At 37.3% G+C, this 22,713-nt stretch overlaps 3 protein-coding genes across 3 annotated transcripts in view; all 3 read left to right on the forward strand.

Annotated features, from left to right (window-relative positions):
- The first annotated feature begins 219 nt into the window (after positions 1-219).
- LOC124377380 (cell cycle control protein 50A-like) lies at positions 220-5,998 on the forward strand. The gene is made up of 7 exons (XM_046836824.1): positions 220-727; positions 1,883-1,999; positions 2,480-2,587; positions 2,673-2,760; positions 2,846-2,992; positions 4,126-4,332; positions 5,049-5,998. Exons 1-7 carry the CDS (start codon positions 482-484, stop codon positions 5,240-5,242), a joined length of 1,107 nt encoding a protein of 368 aa, XP_046692780.1. The 5' UTR covers positions 220-481; the 3' UTR covers positions 5,243-5,998.
- Positions 5,999-7,736: 1,738 nt separating this feature from the next.
- On the forward strand, positions 7,737-13,192 carry LOC124377431 (cytochrome c oxidase subunit 7A2, mitochondrial). The gene is made up of 4 exons (XM_046836912.1): positions 7,737-7,879; positions 9,341-9,430; positions 12,643-12,727; positions 12,998-13,192. Exons 1-4 carry the CDS (start codon positions 7,862-7,864, stop codon positions 13,054-13,056), a joined length of 252 nt encoding a protein of 83 aa, XP_046692868.1. The 5' UTR covers positions 7,737-7,861; the 3' UTR covers positions 13,057-13,192.
- Positions 13,193-20,911: 7,719 nt separating this feature from the next.
- The window catches only part of col12a1b (collagen, type XII, alpha 1b), a 75,169-nt gene continuing 73,367 nt past the window's right edge, over positions 20,912-22,713 (forward strand). The window contains 2 exon segments of the mRNA XM_046835739.1: positions 20,912-21,126; positions 22,425-22,541. Of these exon segments, the coding sequence (XP_046691695.1) occupies positions 22,463-22,541 (79 nt within the window). The 5' untranslated portion in view covers positions 20,912-21,126; positions 22,425-22,462.

Below are 22,713 nucleotides of genomic sequence, written 5' to 3' on the forward strand. Positions count from 1 at the left end.
TGTATAAAGTTTTAAAGGAAATTTGGCACTGAGCATTTTGGGAGGAAGAATTGTCGGCTTTCGGAGATAACGCGGAAAATGTACACTTGTAAACGTATAATATATCTAGCAAATAAAAATCAATATGTCCATAAGAATGCTCAATATTCGACTCTTTGTATTGCATGGGTTGAGGTGACGTCATTACGCAGGGTGAACGTACCCACGTGATGCATGATGTCATCACGTTGGGTGAGTGTCAACTTCCGCAAAGAAGTCGCCTCGATGAAGCAGAAATAAACTGAAGCTAAAGCGGATAAAACTCTGCATTTGTTCTCCACGAGGTCGCATACATGCAGCTGTTAGGCATATCTAACATAGATTAAATAATATTAATAATAAAATATAGATTAAATAACTTAATAGCTGCGGGGTCTCGTATTTTGTCTGAATTAAACACTTGGGTAAGCTAAGCTAGTCTAGTCTGGCTTCAGCTGCAAACATGATGGCGTCCAGCTACAACGCTAAGGAGGAAGACGGCCATCATTCCGGGGCCTCGGGAGCCACTGGGAACGCCGTCCGGAGTAAGAAACCAGACAACACGGCTTTCAAACAGCAGCGTTTACCGGCATGGCAGCCCATCCTTACAGCTGGCACGGTGTTACCCGCCTTCTTCGTTATAGGGCTGATCTTCATCCCTATCGGTATCGGTCTGTACGTTACCTCCAACAATATCAAGGAGTTTGAGGTGAGGACGAGCAACACCGTGACTTGCATTTTACACTAGCTGTGATTTCGTCTTACTTCCTACACACTTTGGTCATTAGCTGCTTGTCAGCAAAAATGTGTAAACGATGTTTCAAATGTGAGGCCAACTGCAGTGCTTGATGCACAGTTAGTTATTATTCTGGCAGCGTTAAGCTCATGTCAAGTAATTCTTTAACGAGCCGGTAAGAAAGCCGTTCCAGTCAGTGGAACCCAAGCACTAGGAAGCTGTCCCAATGGCAGCGAGGCACTATGAAAACTGTCAACAAATGGCAACAAATCATTATGAAAGCTGTCCAAGTGGCATCCAAGTAAGCTGTTCCATTCAGTGGAAGACAAGCACTATGAAAGTTGTCCCAATAGCAGTGATCCACCAGGAAGGTTGTCCCAGTGGCAATAAAGCACCAGAAAAGCTGTCCCAGTATCAACTAGGCACTATACAGCTGTCCAAATGGCAACAAATCACTAGGAAAGCTGTCCAAACGGCAGCCAAAAAAAGCTGTTCTGTTTAGAGGCAGCCATGCAGTAGGAAAGCAGTTCTGCTGGCAGCCAAGCACTAGGAAATTGTCCCAAAAGTGGCAGCCAAGCACTAGGATGGCTGTCTTAGTGGCAGCCAAAGCACTAGGATGGCTGTCCCAGTGGCAGCCACGCACTGGGTTGGCTGTCCCAGTGGCAGCCAAGCACTAGGAACACTATTTTGATTGTGGTGTAGAAAGTACAACAGCAAAAGATTTGTCATGTAATGATAACACATTAAAAGCACCCATATGGTTGGCTCGAAGAAAGTACAGGTTTGACTGCTTTAACGCTTGTTTTATTTAGCAGGTAGGTTTAACTTGTCTGTGGAAATATTTTTTTGCCATTGAGCAATGAGTTTCCAGTGGCTGCGCTGTGATTTCTGTAAAACAACGAGCTGTTTTTAGCGTAATTAACAAAAGTAAAAAAAAGAGTGCGGGTGCAATAACAATCGTTTACAGCTGTTATTGTAGCTGTTTAGCAGCTTGTTTTATAGATGTTAAATGTAGCTGTTTTGGAGAAACATGGCAACGTTACGAACAACAACAAACAGCAAGGTTTTTTTTTTTTCTCAGTGTCTATAACTCTGTTTTTCTACTTTTTTTTGTGTGTGTGTTACCAGATTGATTACACAGGAACAGACGCCTCTAGTCCTTGCTACAACTGTTCACAAAGCAGCTGGAACAGCACAATGCCATGTAAATGCTCACTGCCCTTCTCTCTTGAGCAGCCCTTCGAGGTAAACCCACAGTTTGACTTTACTGTATACGCTTTAGTGTATTTAGATAGTGTATAATTATATATAGGTAGGTACTACGGGATTCATTTACACAGAGGATTTGAGGAACTAAAGCACACTTACTGGATAGGTTCCTGTTTTGCTTTAAGACCACAAACAGCTGAACCTATAACGCACTCACTGGGAAACCATGCCACTGCACTTTTACGCCGTTTGTCTTCATCTTTCAAGCTGACATTAAACAGAGTAGCTGTGTACTATAAGTGGAAAGTTTAGAAATAGAAAGCTTTGAAATATTACTTGACAAAGATAAGCAATGTCTATACTGAGGGGGTCCATGAATTTTAATTTAGAATAGTAGTGGTCTCTCCTAAATCAGAAGCACATCACATTACAATTTTGCATCTTTAATTTTATGTGGATGAAATAATTATAAAATCATTTTAAAACTCACTATTTCTTCCTCCTCTTAATCCCCAGAGTAATGTTTTTATGTACTACGGCCTTTCAAACTTCTACCAAAACCATCGTCGCTATGTCAAATCCAGAGATGACAGCCAGCTGAACGGGGACACGTCATCTCTCAAGGTAGAAATGCATTTGAAACATTCTCTACAGCCTCAGGTGACTGGTATGATCAGTAGTCCTCACTGTGTATGTTTTTCCACCACAGGATCCGAGCAAAGAATGTGAGCCGTACCGCATGATTGGAAAATCACCCATTGCCCCCTGTGGTGCTATCGCTAACAGCATGTTTAATGGTAGGGAAAAAAGGAATTTTTTTAGTGTCATGGAAAAAGCCAGCATGGTTGTCAACAATTGTTGTTTTTCCTCTCTTTTCTGCAGACACACTGGAGTTGATTTATCTCGATCCCAATGGAACCAGGAACATAATTCCTCTGGTGAAGAAGGGCATCGCCTGGTGGACTGATAAGCATGTGAAATTCAGAAACCCTGGTGGCAGTAACTCCAATCTCACTGCTGTTTTCCAAGGTAAAAACGTAAAATTTCAGGATGAAAGACCTTTTAAATTAAATACAGATTGTAAAATGGCTAGTTTATAAATCTTAACGTGGTCCAAAGCCCGATTTAGTGTATTAAGTGCTTTGTGACCCTGAAAGTGGGAAGTTGGAGCTCAGATTAGTGTCACGTTTGACATTTATTCTTCCAGGTGGGTGCTAGTTCAAAGCATGAACTATTATCGATTTATTAATGTAAATACTTGCATATAGGGTATATATTTAAAAGTACCAGAAAATTACACTGTTCACTGTTCATGCTGACTTGACATCACCTACCGTATTTTCCGGACTATAAGCCGCTACTTTTTTCCCACGTTTTGAACCCCGCGGCTTAAACAACGAAGCGGCTAATTTATGGATTTTTCCTGGGTTTTTCCAGGTTTCACAAACTTCAAGCCAAAAAACTGAACCCCATAACATTAGACTAATGAAATTTCCAAACGGAAACGAAAAAATGCACCCCACCTGTGTTCTGAGCTGCACGGCATCGGGAGAAAAAAAGTTTTTTTTTAAAGCACGACGATGCCAAAAGATAAACTCTCGAGAGAAATAGTTCTGAAAGGAAGGAGGAAGACAGTGAACAATGACTTTCTTGGTCGGCTACTGTTTAGATACAAGCCGTTGTAGCGCGTTGAGTCTGGGTGAAGGAAGAGCACGCTAAAACTCCAGTTGCAACAGAAATCATATAAGCACAGACAGGTTTCCAAAACTCGTGCTTTTTTATTTTTCTTGGCAACAGCGTTAAGGGTTAGTCAAAGAAACTTAGAAATGAGCATCAGAAAATAATAACCACATAATCCTCGTCTCCACACACGCAGTAATACCGGAAAATGCAGTGCCAGGCTATTCCCAAAATACCGCTCTGCTCTTAAAGGAGCCACAACATATTTCACCCGTTACACCGTGTAACAGACACTGTCTTTCATTAAAGCCTGTGTAAAGTTCATTAGTGTAGCGGCTTATAGACAGGTGCGGCTTATTTATGTTCAAAATGAAAATATTTGTAAAATTCAGTGGGTGCAGCTAGTTTGATTTTCCACTTGATCACCCCCCTTTCCAATTTTCATTCCATTTTTCTTCTATAACAAGTCTTTTCTATTTCAGGAACTGCGAAACCGGTCAACTGGGGCAAGCCTGTGTACGAGCTGGACACGGATCCCGAGAACAACGGCTTCATCAACGAAGACTTTATCGTGTGGATGCGGACGGCTGCCCTGCCCACATTTAGGAAACTCTACCGCATCATCCAGAAGAAGAACAACATGACGCCGACGCTTCCCAGAGGCAACTACACTCTAGAAGTCACTTACAGTATCCTTTCCGAACTGAATCCAAGTTTATTGAGGGGATCTGAGCAGGTGACGATCGTTGCACGATTGAGCAGCTAATGCATATTTAAGAGTTTATCACTAATAACTGATCCAGATGAGAATTTTAAACCTGAGCTTGTGCACCGATCAGGCATGTCAACATGGCATTATAACATTATAACCTGTAATATGAATAACACTGATCTTCTCCTCATCATGACACCCGTTAGTTGGTCAAGTGAAGTCAAAAAAGTGTAAGGATTTGAGTAAGTTTGACAAGAGCTAAATTGTGATGTCTAGACGACTGGGTCAGAGCATCTCCAAAACTGCAGTTCTTGTGGGCTGTTCCTGATCTGCAGTGGTCAGTATCTAAAAGTGCTCTTAGGAAGGAACAGTGGTGAACCCGGCGACAGGGTCATGTGTGGCCGAGGCTCATTGATGCACGTGTGGTCCGATCCAACAGACGATCTCTTGTGAAGTTAATGCCGGCTCTAATAGAAAGGTGCATAGACAGAATACACAGTGCATCGCAGTTTGTTGTGTGACAGGCTGCTAGCCACAGACCAGCCAACATCAGGCAGGTGGTCATAATGTTATACCTTATCAGTGTACACTTCCTATCTACTGAAGAGAAATATTGTATTATACTGAACTGCTCTGAAGTTGAACTGCTTTGCGAATGCTGTTATGTTGCACTCCTTAATCTCTCGCTCTCAGATTATCCCGTGCGCAGCTTCGATGGCCGAAAGCGCATGATCCTTAGCACCATCTCGTGGATGGGAGGGAAGAACCCGTTCCTGGGCATCGCTTACATCACTGTAGGCTCTGTCTGCTTCTTCCTCGGAGTCGTCCTGCTCCTTATCCACCACAAATACGGCAACCGCAACAACAGCTCCGACGTTCCCAACTAAATCCGTGCGATCGCCTGCATGCCGTCTCCCACACGCATGTTGAAGACCAACCACTTCTCTATTAAGCTTGTCTCGTTGTGTTTGTATGGATGTGTGCGCTCGTACCTCTCGGGTATTTGAGTCTTGTCCTGGGAGTGCAGCAATGCGGAGCATTATGTTTGACAGTTGTTGAATTATATAGATGTATTTATTTTTAAACAGGTTCATGATGTACTGTATTAAAGTCATGATTTTTTTTTTTTTTTTTTTTGCCAGTATTTGTGTTATAAGGCTTCTATAATGATGTGTATATTTGTGGACAGGCTTGCATAAGTGCGACTAGGTCACTTAATTACACTGAATGTACAGATGGTGTAAGTTTCAGAGCTAAATTCCTGCCTAAGTGTTGCAGCATGTGATCTAGTAGGTCAACATCTCTAACAGGTTATAGAGTGTAAAGTTCGTTGTTTGTTTTTTTGTTTTGTTTTTTTTAAGCAATTTGGGATCAAAACTAATTTCTCTATGTAGGTGCCATGACCTCACTCAGAGATATCTGTAGACCTGTTTGTTATTTAAATGCACATTTTGCTCTGTTGAAATGCTTTTAATTGTTTTTTTTTTAATCTGGCTTTTTGTTTTATGGCTTGAATTGTTTGGTGTCAGGGGTTAACATGTTTTTTGCACTTTAGGCTTGGCACAGCTTTATATCCCCCATTTTGCCCACTTTCATGGATGTGTTTGTGTGTTTCCACAGAAATAAAATAAGCTGGAAGTGAACTTTTCAGGTTTTTAATTCTCGTTTTTCATAACGAGGTCACATTCTATTATTAAAGAGAATATAAACTCTTAAACACAGTAAAATGTTCATTCTGCAACCCCTGAGATGGATGTAGTGGTTCTGGTGACAGTTTTGTTTTGCTGACTCATGTACTTTGCAATGACAGTGTAGTTCAGTATGAATATTTAATGATTACATATGGGACCTCAGTAACAGTCAGCTCTCAGTTTTGGCTTCTAACAGAAGTACAAGAACAGGTTTCACAGCAATTTGCATGATCTAGTAGCATGTTAATGAGAACGAATGTAGAAGTGTTGGGGATTTCCAGGATTCGATGCAGCAATGCAACACAATCGAAGGAGAAACTTGCCACAGTTAGATGACATGTACAATGGCTTTAATAGTGGCTTGTGTATGGATAATGAAGTGAAAGAGGTGGGAAGAATAAAGGAAGGAAGCACTCCTGCATTGTCTTAAGGTAAAGATGAAGCTACATGTCAATAAAGTCTGAATTAGCAGGAAGTTAAACATGCAGGAAAGTATTTTCCATCATCAGCATGCACATGTAGTTGCATGGGCAGGAATGAATCTCGGTGGTGTGGAGAATGAGGAAACACTGAATAAAAAACATTGATTTGAAAAATCTGATTTGGGAGGGATGGCATAGGTGTGTTATTTAGGCTATGGTTTAAGGTGTTCTCTACCAAACTTGCCATAAAATATTTATAAAGTTATCATTTTACTGAGAATTAGTATATCAGTGGAAAGTCAGCGTTCTAAGGCAAGGTTTTTTTTTGTTTCATTATAAAATAAATCTTGGACACCCAGTAATATGTTTTAAATGCTTATAAAGATTAATACACAAATTTGAAAGGTTTCAGCTTTGAAAGGTGATCAAAAATCTAACTTGATTGTGGTGCTGTGGGCAAAAGATGACTGTTGCATTATACCAAACATTATATTTAGAATTAAAGTTCCTATGGTTCCTTTCACTTATGATTTCTTAATATTTTAAATAACAGAGAACATGACTGTAATCTGTGTAACTAATGCAGTTTTAACTTCAAGGCTCTAGTTCAGTGTAACTTATAGTAAAGTGAGAAAAACTCCTATTTATTGTACAACAGAATTCAATGCCTTTTACAGCTATTCACTGATCTATGAGAGACATGAAGCTGGTTTTTATTTTAAAGTTTTTACAAATGCCATTTTCAGTATTTATTTTACATCTAATAACATGGTGGACCAAATCAAAGGTCACCATGAGCAAACTTTGGCACACAGACCCTAATTTGGGCCTTTCTGCTCTAATTACTGCCCAGAAGTATTTTGTTGGGTAAATGTTAGTGAAATTAAATGATGTATTTCATAGAAAGTGTGACGTATGTATGTGTGTATGTGTGTATGTATGTATGTATGTTCAGAGACAAATTTGGTGATGCTTGAAAATAAATACAAAAGATAGATCACTTAGTTTCTATTTTTAGACATTGGACTACATTTGAATTTTATTTTAAAGGGACATTTCTTCGCATACTTTTAAAGTTATATATATATAAAAAAACCCGGAAGAATACACAGTGTAGATTATACTGTACAGTGCAGCATATCACATGACTTAGAAACTGTAGTACCACGCCACAACAGCAGGCGGCGATATAACGACGAACCACAGTCGATGCACCGGTTCTTTCCGAAATAGCTCGAATAAGGACTTATATTGCACTAAGTAGGCTGCAAAAGGGGCGTTTATAATGGCGCATGTAGTGCCCTTATATAGGGAGCAAAAGGGCGTTTGGGATTGAACCCCTATTTCCGTCTCAGTGTCCTTGGCTGGAGAGACTAAGCGGTAGAAGGAGATCATGTATAGGCACATTGCGGTGAGTTCAAACAGTAAATTATATTTTAGAACCGTAAAATTACTAATAAGATGGAAATATAGGGTTTGGGGAAGTAATCTATTTCCGAGCTGCGATAAGATAATACATTTCATTGGGTAATATTTTAGCTAGCTCGCTAGTCAGGCCTGGAAGGACAAGATCGGATGGCTGGTTTAATCAAACAGCGAGTATAAGGAAGTAGTAATGATAAATATCACAGGTTTTCTAAAAGGATGTAAATAAGGAAAGATAAATCTGATTAACAATTAAATAGATAATAAGAGCGAGCTGCAATCTATTAAATGAATCATTCTGTAACTACCCACATTTATGTATATTATTAGCTACACAAACAATTAATAACTATTCAAAAATAAAAATTAATTTCCCAGATTTGTTATTCACATCCCAAATTATATTATCAACTACCAAAAATGTATTAATGAATACCCCCAAATAATTATAAACTAAATGAACTACCAAGGTTATAATAATTTAGTTCTAATAAGTTAATGATCTGTATGAGTGCATAATAAAATAATAAACATTAAAAATCTAGAATAATAATAGTGTAAAACTGGAAGTTGAAAAGAGAAAGAGACACTAATAAGAAGTACTTTTTAATGAAGAGCTGATAAGTGATCCCAGCTGCAGCAATGTGCATATAAACAGGACAATAAACAAGAGAAAAAGGAGTGTATGAGTGGATGAAAGGAATCTGAGCTGAGGGAGGTTTTTATTCAACAGCTAAACAGGTCTCCTTCAGTCAAAATGTCTTTTTCTGCTTGGATGAGGTCTTTATTACTCATTTCTTCTGAAGTATAGGTTTCCCCATCCCTGGTCCTGGACTACTTCCTGTCCTGTGTGTTTTAGTATTAAAGCTAATAAGTACTAGTTTATTGAGTAGACCTTCCTGAGTTGAGGTGTGTGATAGGACAGTGATATGGACAGGACAGGTCCTAGTTCTCCAAGACCATGGATTGGGAACCTGTGCTTCAACAGAAAAGAATTCATTCTGAATGAGTTTTTCGAATTGGTTTAGATGTTTTGAGATGACCGTTTTGGCAGACAATATTATCATATTTCCAGCACAGGGCATTTAATTTTGTATAAAAACTGCCAACTTAAAGCAGTCTGTGAATTCTAGGACCGTTCTTGCATTCGTGTATACAGAATTAAGGGATGGTGGTGGATCTGAATCTTATAATGGGAATATTTAGCACAGGGTGAAAATACACTGGGTGTAGGAGAGAACCCTGAGGAAACAGAGCTCAGGAGGACCAGCAGCGCCATCTGCTGTCCGGTTTAAAAAAAAAAAACTCTGAAAAATTGACTGAGCTTGTTTATTTAAAAGAAATTCAGGATCCTGTCAAATGTTCAACAATCCATTCTAATGAATTGAGTAATGTGCACATGAAGAATGGCGCCCAGTGCTGTAATAATTGTTCTCCATGTTTCCAGGCGATTCATCAGCTGTCCCGGCGGACACTAACTAGCAGCGCTCGCAGGCAGGTGGAGAATAAAGTGGCCCAGAAGCAAAAGCTGTTCCAGGTACGTTGACCAAATTAGTCTTTCTAATGGATAATAATGTCCACATCTGGTTAGCTTATTATACATTTTCACATTTCACTCTGTTTCTTTTGTTCTCATTGTCCTTTATGTTGAACAGCTTTCTTTAATCTCTGGAGGTCTTTGAGAACTCTCTAGGAATGACTGGAGAACGGGGGTCATGCCCTTTTCAGTAACAATCCTTTTTTATTTTTATTTCCTTGCACACTTTGTGCAGCATTTAGTGCACAAATGAATGCTGCTGTTAATGTAGACCCAGAATTAAGAGTACAGTAACATAACATGCGAGTGTCTCAGAAACGGCTTCTTTAAACGTGTCCCCGTTTCACCTTTTTTTGAAACTGATAGTCTTCTTCTACTTGAGGAAACAATGCGTGCGGCACTGGTTGTTTGTCTAAAATCGTTGCTTGGTCTGTGATGTTTACTAAAATTGAACTAAATTAAACTTTTCTTCCTCTTCGTTAACAATGGCCCACTTACACAGAACCCAAGTGAAGTTTTAGGCATTAGATTTTTTTTCACCGCCGAGTCGGCATACACAGTTTATATAGGGGATAAATAATCACAAAACATTATTGATGCACAAAGTAAGGAACACAACACACTGCGATTTGCAGTAAAATAATGCAAAATGGAGTCGCTGTTGTCAACTTAATGTTGTCATGGCCCACCCACATGTATACTTATGTTTATAATTGCTGAAAAATGTGTGAAACAGATCAATTCTGCTATGACTTGCAATATAGCAGCTAGAAACAGTTTCCTTGCTTATCCTTGAATTAAACTAGGATTGCAACCAACGATTATTTTGATAATCGATTAAACGGGTGCTCATTTCTTCTTTTTGATTAAATTTTAATTTAAATTTGTTTTTTTTTTTATAAATTTTACTAGATGTGTTGCTTATTATAAACATAAAAAACTCTAATTCAGGGTATTTTTGTATAAAAGTGTCCTTAAAAAATGCAAAAGCCACATAGTGAGTTTAACTATTTTTAATTTTGACATTTCTAACCTTGACAAAGCTTATAGTAGCTGCTTGTTGTTGAGTGCATGAGGGATTTCTCCTTTGAACAAGTTCACTCGTGCTGGGATGTTTCTGTAAAAAAACACAACAGCATTTGAGTATGAAAACTGAAGCAATTTGCAAAAATCAACATTTGTATTGTATTTTGTTACAACCATGACAACCATGTTAAAAAGTCAATATAAAATACAATACATTGTTTTTGCAATTTTTGTTAAAATTAATTTTGTTCAGTTGTGAAGATATAAGCATCTAGAATAAATAATTAATTAGATTTTGTATAATAATTAAATGCATCAATTAAATATACAAACACTGAAAACGAGCATTTGAACGCAGTAAAGCCGCAGAAAATCACATTTGAAAACAGAAGTAAAAAAAGCTATAATAAGCGAATTAAACGCAGCAATTGAACAGGCTTTATTTTTTTAAAAAAACAAGGAAAAAATATGCATTGGTGTGCAAATGCATAATCATTCACTGAAAACCACAACAGTGACTGTAAATATAATCGTTTACTGCTGCTGTTATTTGCTGCTTTTAGATTTAGCGTTTGTTCACACCGGTTTAACTGAATCCATCACTTTGTTCGAGCGAGCCGATTGCGCAACCTGATGTTCAGATCCAGTGCGACTGTCTCGAAGTTGCACTTTACACAATAACACTTCATTACACTTGACCGTTCTTACATGATGAGGATTATACAGTTTTGCTTACAGTGCTGATGTTGCGCCTTCATCCGTGACACCAGTGTGTTTTCTTTTCACGTGCTCGTGCATCACTGTGGTGCTTCCATCCCACACAAACTCCCCTTTGCATTATTTCCAGGTACATTTTTCCTTGTTGCATTTAATATAAAATGCTCCCATGCCTTGAATTTAATGGAAAATTACTCCCATGCGTTGGGTGACTTGGGAAGCACACTTTTTCCTGCTGCCGGTTGACCCTGTACTGTCTGCCATTTTCGCAGGCGGCTGTGTTCTCTTGCTTTAACGCAAAACCGTGACTTGAGCAGCCTAACTAATCGATAACGATAATGAAAACGGATTTCATTATCGATTATTAGCGATTTTATCGATTAGTTGTTGCAGCCCTTCATTAAACATTTTAGCTTGTTAGAGAAAAACCTCATGCTGCTGTTTTCTGAGCAATTAGATTTCAGAATTGAAAAGCATCGCATTATATTTTCTTGTATTATGATATAATGTACTAATATAAGCCCTAAACAGTTATTTACGTCAACCGATCAAAACGGTCCGAAATGTAGACATTAATATTACACTGGTAATAAAACGGTATTACAGTTTCCAATATCCCACAACACAATAAGAGCTAAGAGCAACATTTCAGAGGTTTGATCATTTGCATTATTAGGTTGCATTATTGTATCATTTATATCATCAAAGTGTGCACCTAATCAGTAATGTAGCAACCTGTGTTTTTTTTTTTTTTAATTTTTTATAGAAGTGTGTGTGTGTGTGTGTGTGTGTGTGTGTGTGTGTGTGTGTGTGTGTGTGTGTGTGTGTCTGTGTGTGTGTGTGTGTGTCTGTGTGTGTGTGTCTGTGTGTGTGTGTGTGTGTGTGTGTGTGTGTGTGTGTGTCTTCACTTCACTTCACACTCAGGTTGTTGCACTTGAAACATGTCCAACAGATAAGTATATTATAGCTGAACAAGGCTCTATCACACTAACCTGTGTATGGTGTGCTGACTGAGTCTAACAGAAGTATTTAATATACCTTTAATATACATGCTTTCATATGCAGCATAGTTCTGTAATTCATGCTTGTAGTCTGTAGAGAGCGCTTTGGGGTTTTATTCTGTATGTTGTTTATTGTAGGCAATTTAATCATTCCTTTTTATTTAAATTTTTCCCCCCACCCTTTTTCTTATCCGCTTTGTTTCCCCTGTCAGTGTACACTTAGTATGGCAACATAAAGAATGAAAGTATTCAAACATTCTCTGGCTTTTGCACGTATTGATCAATATCACTAAAACAATCCGCTCTCTTCTTGAGAATTTTGTCAGCGAATAAAAAAGGAAAACCACACGAATATTAAAAGCCCCGTGAATAAAAATGAATGATAGTGATGCATATTTAATAAAGGATAAAGACTATACATTTGTTGTGTTACATACAATAATCTGTTCTTGTTTTGGTGTCTCCTAGGAGAATAATGGCATTCCAGTTCATTTGAAGGGAGGTGCTGGTGATGCCATCCTGTACCGCACCACAATGGGTCTCACCATCTTGGGTATGTGATGGAACATTAACCTGAAATTTGTTGTTACATGGTCATTGATTTTTAGCGAGTCAAAAAAAAGAGTTTATATAGATTATCATTGTTTAGGCTGCTTCATTACATGCTACAAAACAGCAATGATTGTGTAATGATAGTATATAATTAATATATAACATAGTATATAACTATTATCTAATGTTTATCATTTATATAATAATTTATATATTCATTACACAAATATTTTGCCGGTAGACTCAAACTTTGTTGTGTTTTGCCTTTTAGGAACGGTCTTTGTGATCTACGAGCTGGTCAAAGCAGCACTCCCGCACAAAAAGGAATAACAACTCCTGGATATATTTCTGCCGAAACGGCCATGTACATGTTGTAAGGAGTATAAAAGCTGTATATTTATTCATTTTCATAATGGGACCAATCTACAAGTATGTAGCTCTGGACAATAAAATCCACTTCCCATGATTTTTGTCTCTATTTGAAATGCTTTCTAGACTGTTAATAATCACTAAAGGATATAGTTTTCCTCAGTTTCCTAAACAACACACAACCTTATATAAAAACCAAGAATGGATATCCAGTACCTTAGAGATTTAGTTTTCCCAACGACCAGTTTGAACAGAGAATTGAATGAACACACTGAATTGATTTTTGGCACTTCATGAAAGGAAGTGAAGAACCTTTTGTGAAGCTTGGTGAACGTGTTTCCACCAGCAAAATTTGTTTGCTTTCTTACATCCGAAATAAAAGCAGTTTAATCAAAGGAACTTGATGAGTCAAGTCAAGAAGCTTTTGTCCTTTCAACCATATCTAGCTGACGCAGGACACAGTGAAATGAGACAACGTTCCTCCTGAACCCTGGTGCTACATACAACAACATAAAGCTACATAACAGAGAAACACAGAGCTAAGCTGTAATTTAACAATGTAAACAAAAGGGTTTGTGCAAAACAGCAATAGTAGCACAAGTCAGGTACAAACACTCATCAGTCTTAACTTTAAACCACCTTACTAATATTGTGTATGGTGTGCTGCCTGGAGCTCTCAGGACTCCCTGATACATCTAATGCTGTGGTTTTGGGACCAAGAAATTATAAACCGCTTTTTAAGTCCTTCATGTAATACAGTGGGGCATTCAAGGATCAGACATGTTTGTCTAGGACATCCCACAGATGCTAGATCTGAGATATGGGTAATTTAATGTTGAGTTGAAGACATTGGCTTGAACTCAACATGTTCTCCAAACAATTTCTAAACAATTTTTTGTAAACAATTTATCCTGCTGAAAGGGGCCCACTGGGGAATACAGTTGCCATGCTTGCAACAAACATCTTTTTTGGTAGGTCGTACATGTCAAAATAACACCCACATGAATACCAAGACCCAAGTTTTCCCATTGCCCAGAGCATAACACTGCCTTGACCGACTTACCTTCTCCTCATGCGTCCTGGTGCTAACTCATCCCCAGGTATGTGACTTGTGTGGTGTTTTGGATATCTGTGAAAGTTGCTCAGACTTGCCTGTTTTTTTTTTCCTGTTTTCAATACACCACCTTTGAGCACTGTTCACATGTTGCCTAATATAACTTACTACTCCATGTATTAAGGTAATGTTTGTGACTTCACCTGTCAGTAGTTGATATTACGGTTGATCCTGTAGGTCTTCCAGCTTCTGTGGACGAAAAGAAAACGATTTAAACACAAAAAACAGTGTTGTCTGTGATCTGGGTTAGACCCAAGGTTTTAACCCGGGTAGAAAACTTAATTCTGACTTTTTATGGTTTTATCAACTTCCAGTCACTATCAATATTATTAAAAAAAACTTCCCACCTCACTCCCCCAACTTTATTGAGTAGATGAGCAAGCCTTACACTCGTGGTATGATGTTACTGATCCCAGATTGTTTAGTATGCATTTGTTATATTGTTCGAAATACTGGTACCACCAGAAAACAGTGACTGGCCTTGATGTATAAAACAAACAAATTGTGGTTCTGGGTCATACAGGACATAGATTAAGTTCTCTGTGGAACCTAGTAAATAAATATCAACAGCCAGGACGGTCTCATGTCCTTGAATATATATGAACTGCAGATGCAGGTGGTAGTTCATAAAAGCTGAGAGAAAAATGTGGATTTTACATGGATTCTACAAGGTGAAGAAAACCTTTCTTTATAATTCTGGCCATGACTAAAAAAGTGTGATGGTCACTGACATCAGATTCCACTCAACTTCTGCTGAGTCAGGTTAAGATTTGGAATTGGTGTCAACAGAAGGAATCAAAACGCCCAGTTTTCCTTATGTCACCAGTTCAGGCTGTTGGTGGTAATGTCATGATCCGGGAAATGTTTTCTCAAAACGCAGACTGTGCCATTTCAGAGTATTGTTGCTGACCACAAAATTATTATATATCCCTTTACGAGCAAAACACGCTTTTTCCAGCATGACAATATGAAAAGCCACAAAGCATAAGTCATTACAAAGTTGCACTATGAACATAACAGCACAAGTTGAATGCAGTGTTCATCGATCCAGATTTTAACATTTTTTGCCAAGGCACAAAAAATCTGCTCGAGAAGCGTATGGTAGCCTAACTTTTCAGTTTTGTCTGTTAACTAAAATGAAACACTTAAAACTTTTCATAGTAGAATTTGTCTCTGAACATGTATAGCACTAGCGCTAAACTAGTAAACTATTTTTATTGATATTTCTGAAGAGGTCCCTTGCGCTTACTGACACCTGTAATAAGATATATGATGCACCCATTAGAATATTATTACACGTTGCCAACTCAGAGTTGCAGCATCATGTTTGACTTAATACTGAGCACTAAATAAAAGGTATGCTATGCTAAAATAGATCCAGGTACAGGTGTAGCTGATTGCCATTGATTATAATCAGGATGATATTCAAGATGTCTGTCTCTGTTGGCAGACACTTGTATAGTAGTTTTTCTGGTTGCTCTATGGTACAATGTTCATATAAGGAAATTCACAGTGTAAAGGAAATCGTAAGTTTAACCCACATTAAAAGACCAACGTTACTAACCAAATTTGTTTTTACAGAAACCTACAGGAACCCGGGGTTTTTAAATCCAGGGTTACTGCAAGGAATCTCAGCAGTGGGCAAGCTACGGGACCTGAATAAAAGAGACAGGTCCCTTTTCAGAGCATATAATTAACCTAGAACCAGCACAAATCATTTTTGGCTGGGTTATATCTCTTCTTAATCACTGATTTGAAATAAAAAAGAGCCTGGGTTTTATTTTTTCCCCCCGTCCGGTTTAATTTACCGATATAAAATCAGTGTTAAGTCTTAATAATTTAGTAATCAATAAAAGTGTTTAAAAAATGCAGCTTTTTGTTCTTTGAAAATATCCAGACTCTGGTAGTACTCTGGTTGATGCTGATGTAAAACAGGTACCTAAAGCAAGACTATAATGTTTAATCCTGGCTCGGCGACCAGGAAAATCCCAGGTTTCTTTTTTTGAATTTTTTATATTCTAGTAGAAAATTCTCCAAAGCATAGGTATAAAAAACAAAACAAAAAACCTATTCAAATTCAGAAAATTAGTTCAACAGACTGTGATGTAGTGGCATTGATTTACAAGCTAAGTTCTTGCAGAAAAAGAAAAGGAAATTGGAAAAAGGATATTATTTAAAAAAAGAAATAGGTCACACTGAAGGGAAATCATAAAGCTACAGCAATAAATGTCATTCCATACAGTGTGCTTCCAATTTTGTGGCAGCAGTCTCAAGAAGAATCCCAAACTTTTAGCCATATACTGTATGTTTACCTACCTTATCTAACCTACTGTGTGTTACACACTTACTCAAACCCATGTGGAAAACATAAAACTCCACTCAAACAGTATCCAAGGCATTACAAGACAATATCGCAAAACTGTATCCCAAGTTCAGGATCGAACAAGGGCAGCTACAAGGCAGCGATGCCCAATCTGTATTTACACAATTTACATGTAATTTTTCACTATTTTTTACTTCTCATGTGATAAAACACGAAACATTAAACTTTTGCATTTCACTTAACACACACCAATGTCAGGAAATTGACACTCGGTAAAACAGATCATCTTTCACACACCAGAGAAATGTACAAACACACATTTATGTACAGATCAGATAAAGTCGATAATAAGTATAATAAAAATGCTAAATTACCATATGAAACTGATGATTCCCCCCCCAAAAAATATTTTTAATCCACAACAGAGCATTCATTTATTATAAAGCAATGCTTTTTTTAAACATTAGATTCTTACTGCTCAACATTATACCTAGAATAGCAAGCTAATGCTGCTAGGTGGCTAAGCCTAGCTAATCAAACTGATAGCTAGAAACTAGTCATTTCAGATGAATGACACTTTTCTCTCCAAAAAACTGTTGTATCTGAAAAACAAAATTACAACATCTGCCAGCAAGGAATTAAAAGCACAATTTATTATTCGTTTTTTTCAGCTGCTTTGGAGCATTTCTCGAATCATTCTTAATATTTGCAAAGCAGTAAGTGCATTCTCAAAACAATTTGTTCAAACAGCACAACACATTGGATTTCTTGCAAAAGCCTTTACTTTTCTCAAAATCCTCAGTTCATCTCTCAAAAGTAAGTATTTGTGTCATCTCATTCCCATCAGAATGAAAAGTCCCTTTGTCCCATTGTTCACAAACAAAATCATCAAAATGTTTAGTCATGTTGTCAGTATGACGGCGCACAGTTTCTGGATTTCTCGATATAAACTACGGTTTGGATTACAGCGACTGTAAATGCACAAAATTGGACTTCTTTCTGTTAATCTGTTAATATCAGCAGCACAAATTAATTTAATGGATTGGATATTTGATTTATATTGATTGCAAAAGACCGGACAGGATTCACACTTTTACAAGGACAAGTGTTTGTTTGTTTCTTAGTTGTTCATCCATTTTCAGAATTTATTATTCTATTTTTTGCTCTGTCTGTATACACTTTCCAATTACGGGTTCACAAGATTTACCTTTGACCTGTTTTAGAGAACCGTTTGATTATTGGTTGATCTGATGTCGTTCACTCGCATTCATTAGTCAAATTCAAGTTTCATCTGCACAATTCATCAATTCAAGTCGCATTTACAAAAAAAGTTTATTAGAAATTTTAGATGACAGATGATGACAACTGATTTAATCATTTTGCATTCAATGACTAAAACAATGAACTAATGCTGAGATGTTTAGGGGGTTAAGACTATTCAGGTGAAACCAGTAGAATATATATCTTGACCAACATGACAAACTACTGATAATGTAGGAAACAGCACACACTTGTACACAATCAGTTGAATGAATGTACAAAAACATTCGCAATTTAATCAAAACAACAATAATTGTTTATGATGAGCACAAATGACTAAATGATGATGAGGTTAAACAATTAGTTTTGAAAATTTCATTTCTGACCTGAGAAACGCTTCAAAGCGACTGAGAGCAACTGTAAAAATCAACACTTTTATGTTCAATCTATCAACAAACTGTAATGCCTTTTTAAAATTGCAAATGGAGAAAAACCATCATTGTGTGGATTAAAAATGGGATAGTTTTATAGTAGACATTAGTTTAAATAAAAGATAATAGTAGCATATGACTGAATTTTGAAACGCTCCATATTTCCTACATTAATGCACTACATTGTGTGCGAAAGTGCACTTTCTAGTGCACTATATGTTAAATAAACCATGGTTTGGTTTTCAGAACTGGTCAGAACAACGTTTTATACTAGCTAGTCTTTCAGGCGTGGGTCACGGCACTGTCGCTAGAGGGCGACATTCACAAATAAATATAAGCTAGACTAACTGCACGTTTTGCAGGTTTATAACTATGAAATGCACTTAAAATGAAAATTTTCCCCACAAATGTGACTGTTGATATTGAGACATTGAATAAAAAAGGATGTGTATTATTTCCATATGAGCACCAGAATTCATGGATATGCTATTACAGTTTTTCTAAGTCGCTTTGGAGCGTTTCTCAGATCAAAACTTGTTCAACCTCCACATCATTAAGTCACTTGTGCACATCATAAAAGCATTTCTTGTTGCTTTGATCAAATTACGAATGCTTTTGTACAGTCATTTCATTGATTGTGTACAAGTGTCTACTCTTTCCTACATTCTCAGTTGTCATGTTGATCAAAATATATTATACTGGTTTCACCGAAATACTCTTAACCCCCAAAACATCTCAGCATCAGTTCAATGCATACAGTTTTTCTCAAGCATTTCTCGAATCATCCTTAATATTTTCAAACCAGTAAATGCATTCTCAAAACAATTCGTACAAACAGCACGATACATTGGATTTCCTGCTAAAGCCTGTACTTCTCAGTTCATCCTCAGTTCATTTTGCAAAAGTAAGTATTTGTGTCAATGAGCATCTCATTCCCATCAGAATGAAAAGTCCCTTTGTCATAGTTCACAAACAAATCATCAAAATGTTTAGTCATGTTGTCAGTATGACGCTGCACAGTTTCAGGATTTCTTGATATAAACTACGGTTTGGATCACAGCGACTGTAAATGCACAAAATTTGACTTCCTTCTGTTTGGCATCTGTTAATATCAGCAGCACAAATTCTTTTATTTGATTTCATATTTGATTTATATTGATTGCATGAGACCGGACAGGATTCACACTTTTACTGTACTGTACAAGTGTTCGTTTGTTTCTTAGTTGTTGTTGTGTTTTGCTCTGTCACCAATGGAAGGTTCACGAGATTCACCTTTGACCTGTTTTAGAGAACTAGTTGGTTATTGGTGTAGTTTAGATCAAGAAATACTGAAACTGTGCCCCGTTTTACTGACAACGTGACTAAACATTTCGATGATCTTGTGAGTTAACAAAGGGACTTGTCATTCTGATGGGAATAAGATGTTCACTGACACAAATACTTACCTATAAAAGACGAACTGAGGGTTTGGAAAAAGGCACAGGCTTTTACAAGAAATACAATGTGCTGTAAATTGTTTTGAGAATGCACTTACTGCTTTGCAAATATGAAGGATGATTCAAGAAATGCTCCTAAGCAGCTGAAAAAAACTGTTTGTAGCCTGTATCTTTATGATTGTAACAGTTTCACTCACATCTTTTCTATTATCTATTTATATGTGCACTCATTTGCTCAATTAAAGTTGATTATGAATTAGATAAATGCCACAATTTATGTACCAACACCTTCTAAAATTAACCCTGAACTCCAATTTAGTACCATTTGGTGATGTGCTGCTTATAATTTTAAAATACTATCTCATTAATTATTGCAAGATATGTCTTTATTTTACTATTATCTAGTTAACTGCTATCTATCTATCTATCTATCTATCTATCTATCTATCTATCTATCTATCTATCTATCTATCTATCTATCTATCTATCTATCTATCTATCTGTCTGTCTGTCTGTCTGTCTGTCTGTCTGTCTGTCTGTCTGTCTGTCTGTCTGTCTGTCTGTCTGTCGATCAAGTTATCTATCTGTCTATCGATCAATACGATTAATTTCTTGATTATTTTCTTGTAACACTTTTTTGTTTGGTGTTTATGTCAGATAAGTTTCACTTAAAAAATTAGAACCATGACTGGTGATTCAGGGCTTCTGTATTGCGCTGAACACAGTTATCAAAGTATTTATTCTTCAGTGACGAAGATTTGTTTAATATCTCTGCAAGTCTTTTCATGTCAAATGCATTTTCCTGTGTGTTTGCATATAATGTTTTTATATCTTGACGGGGACCAAATACGCCCACAAGCATATAAGAATATTTGACATGTTTGACCTTGTAAAAACATTTGGCTGGTTCCCAGGTTTTTTCCAAAAACTGCAAAAACTTTTAAATAAATGAATAAATATTTAATTGGTAACAAGGTTTGGAGTAAGATCTTGGCATAACATGAGCTGCACTGATAGTTATGCCAGTTCAAAGTGTATGTGTGTGTGTGTGTGTGTGTGTGTGTAAAACCCCAGCCTTCATTCCTGAGCTCCTCTGATGGATGAGCTCCATCCCCATCAAAGCAATGCGCAGAAGTTTCCAGCAGTGCAAATTCCTCCCGGCAGCTCTCATGATGAGGATGGTGTCGTAATACTTTTTTTTTTTTACACTCTGTATCACCGCCCCCCTGTTAAGTAGCAGACCGAGGACAGACCCTGGCTCATTTGGAGTGCGGACCTTCCTCTTCCTCCTCCTCCTCCTTCTCCTCCTCCTTCTCCTCCTCAGGCTCCATCACTTCGGCTGTCTGTGAGCAATCAGGTCCAAAGTAAACCAGGACCGACAGGACACCAGACCTCTTCACATTCTTCGTCCCTTTGTTTGTGTGATATATCAGTCATTTCTTTTGGACACTTGTCTGGAATTGAACGGTGAGTTCAAATTAAAACGCCACTGCTCATTTTCATTTAATAATTACTAATGAATTAATATTATTATTAAAAGAGCCTCTAATTAAATACTTAAAGAATCACAGAACTTTCTGTAAATAACTAATTAAAGTATATATATATTTTTTAAAGAAAACTTTAGAAGAGGAAATCGCAGCAGATTTATTTATTTATTACATTTATTTAAACTGTTGTGTAAATTAATGTAACAAATGGCAATAAAATGTAAATTAAAAGTGCAACTTTACTTTTGTTAGTAAAGATATCTGTTAATTGTCTCAGAGATCTCATATTAAAAACCCATAGTGAGTCTTTATTATTTATGAATAAAATGTTTGTAGACATTCTTATGAATTAAATACTTCAGCAGTACTGCTATGAAACCCTTTCAGGTAATTCTTCTCACACACATTTGAAGGTTTGATTTGGTTCTTGAGGATGCGTGTAAAGGTTTAATGAAAGGTTGAGATCTTTAATTACGATGTGCAACATTTATTCCTGTTGAGCCGGTAAAGGCTGAGTGCACTTTGCCCGGTCACCTCAAGATTAATGAGGCTTAAAGTGAACTTGAGCACGGACGGGACGCTGCAATGTGCGGCAGGAGGCGCTCTGTATCTGTGATGCAAGTATTCTCGGACAGGTTTTCTAGACTGGCTTATTGTGAAGTCTTGGCAAAGTTGCTCCTTAATGTACCCCCACCCCCCCACCCCCCCACCAGAAAAAAAAAAGAAAAGAATAAAGAAAACTGATTTCATGATGTAATGCGAAGATAGTGTTCCAAAAGAAATCAAACTGCTTTATGGCTTGTAGTAAATGTTTGATACATAGTTTATATCAGGTTCTAGTTCAACTCAAGGCTTCAGTGCTTGAAGAGTGCATAAAAAGTCAATAGTGCTTATGAACGCATACTTGTGCATGCAAATGTTCATAATTTGTAGTCAGTAGTCATTTTTGCTACTTCTAAAGGGCGTCATTAAAATTGTTACACGTAAAACCCAAAAGTTTTTATTCAGAATGAACTTGGCCTTTAAAAAAAGTTATAAATATAATATGACGAGATATTAACTTTTTCCATGAAATAAAATACATTAAACATAATAGAGCTTTTTCTGTTATGCATCATGAAATGTTCCTTTTTTGGCACATGTCTATGGCACCTTTTGTAAATATGGGACAGGATAATAATGAAAACTGTAGTAAGTTAATTTACCTGCTGAGGGGAAAAAATGTGTGCGTGTGAGCTGTGGATCACAGAGGGTAACGGTTTGCTTGTTTCTTAGGTCCATTCATGCTCTGCTGAGACAGACAAGGAGTGAAAATGAAGAGAAGGCTGTGTTTGGCAGCATCTGCTTTCATAGCAGTGGCAATAGTGTCGTGTGTGAGGGCTCAGAATGAAGGTAAAAACAGCTGAGTCACTAAACATTTCCTCTCTTTCTTTTCTCTCTCTCTCTCTCTCTCTCTCTCTCTCTCTCTCTCTCTCTCTCTCTCTCTCTCTCTCTCTCTCTCTCTCTCTCTTTCTTTCTTTCTTTCTTTCTTTCTTTCTTTCTTTCTTTCTTTCTTTCTTTCTTT

This window comes from Silurus meridionalis, chromosome 23, assembly GCF_014805685.1.
Source record: "Silurus meridionalis isolate SWU-2019-XX chromosome 23, ASM1480568v1, whole genome shotgun sequence".
Taxonomy (NCBI): Eukaryota; Metazoa; Chordata; class Actinopteri; order Siluriformes; family Siluridae; genus Silurus; species Silurus meridionalis.

What these genes read in the sequence shown, in the direction of transcription:
- LOC124377431 (XM_046836912.1), top strand. An exon ending in AGAAGCAAAAGCTGTTCCAG is followed by an intron (nt 9,431 to 12,642) that starts GTACGTTGACCA and finishes GGTGTCTCCTAG; the next exon opens with GAGAATAATGGCATTCCAGT. An exon ending in AATGGGTCTCACCATCTTGG is followed by an intron (nt 12,728 to 12,997) that starts GTATGTGATGGA and finishes TTTGCCTTTTAG; the next exon opens with GAACGGTCTTTGTGATCTAC.
- LOC124377380 (XM_046836824.1), top strand. Translation starts at nt 482, where the DNA reads ATGATGGCGTCCAGCTACAACGCTAAGGAGGAAGACGGCCATCATTCC. An exon ending in ACAATATCAAGGAGTTTGAG is followed by an intron (nt 728 to 1,882) that starts GTGAGGACGAGC and finishes GTGTGTTACCAG; the next exon opens with ATTGATTACACAGGAACAGA. An exon ending in TCTCACTGCTGTTTTCCAAG is followed by an intron (nt 2,993 to 4,125) that starts GTAAAAACGTAA and finishes TTTCTATTTCAG; the next exon opens with GAACTGCGAAACCGGTCAAC.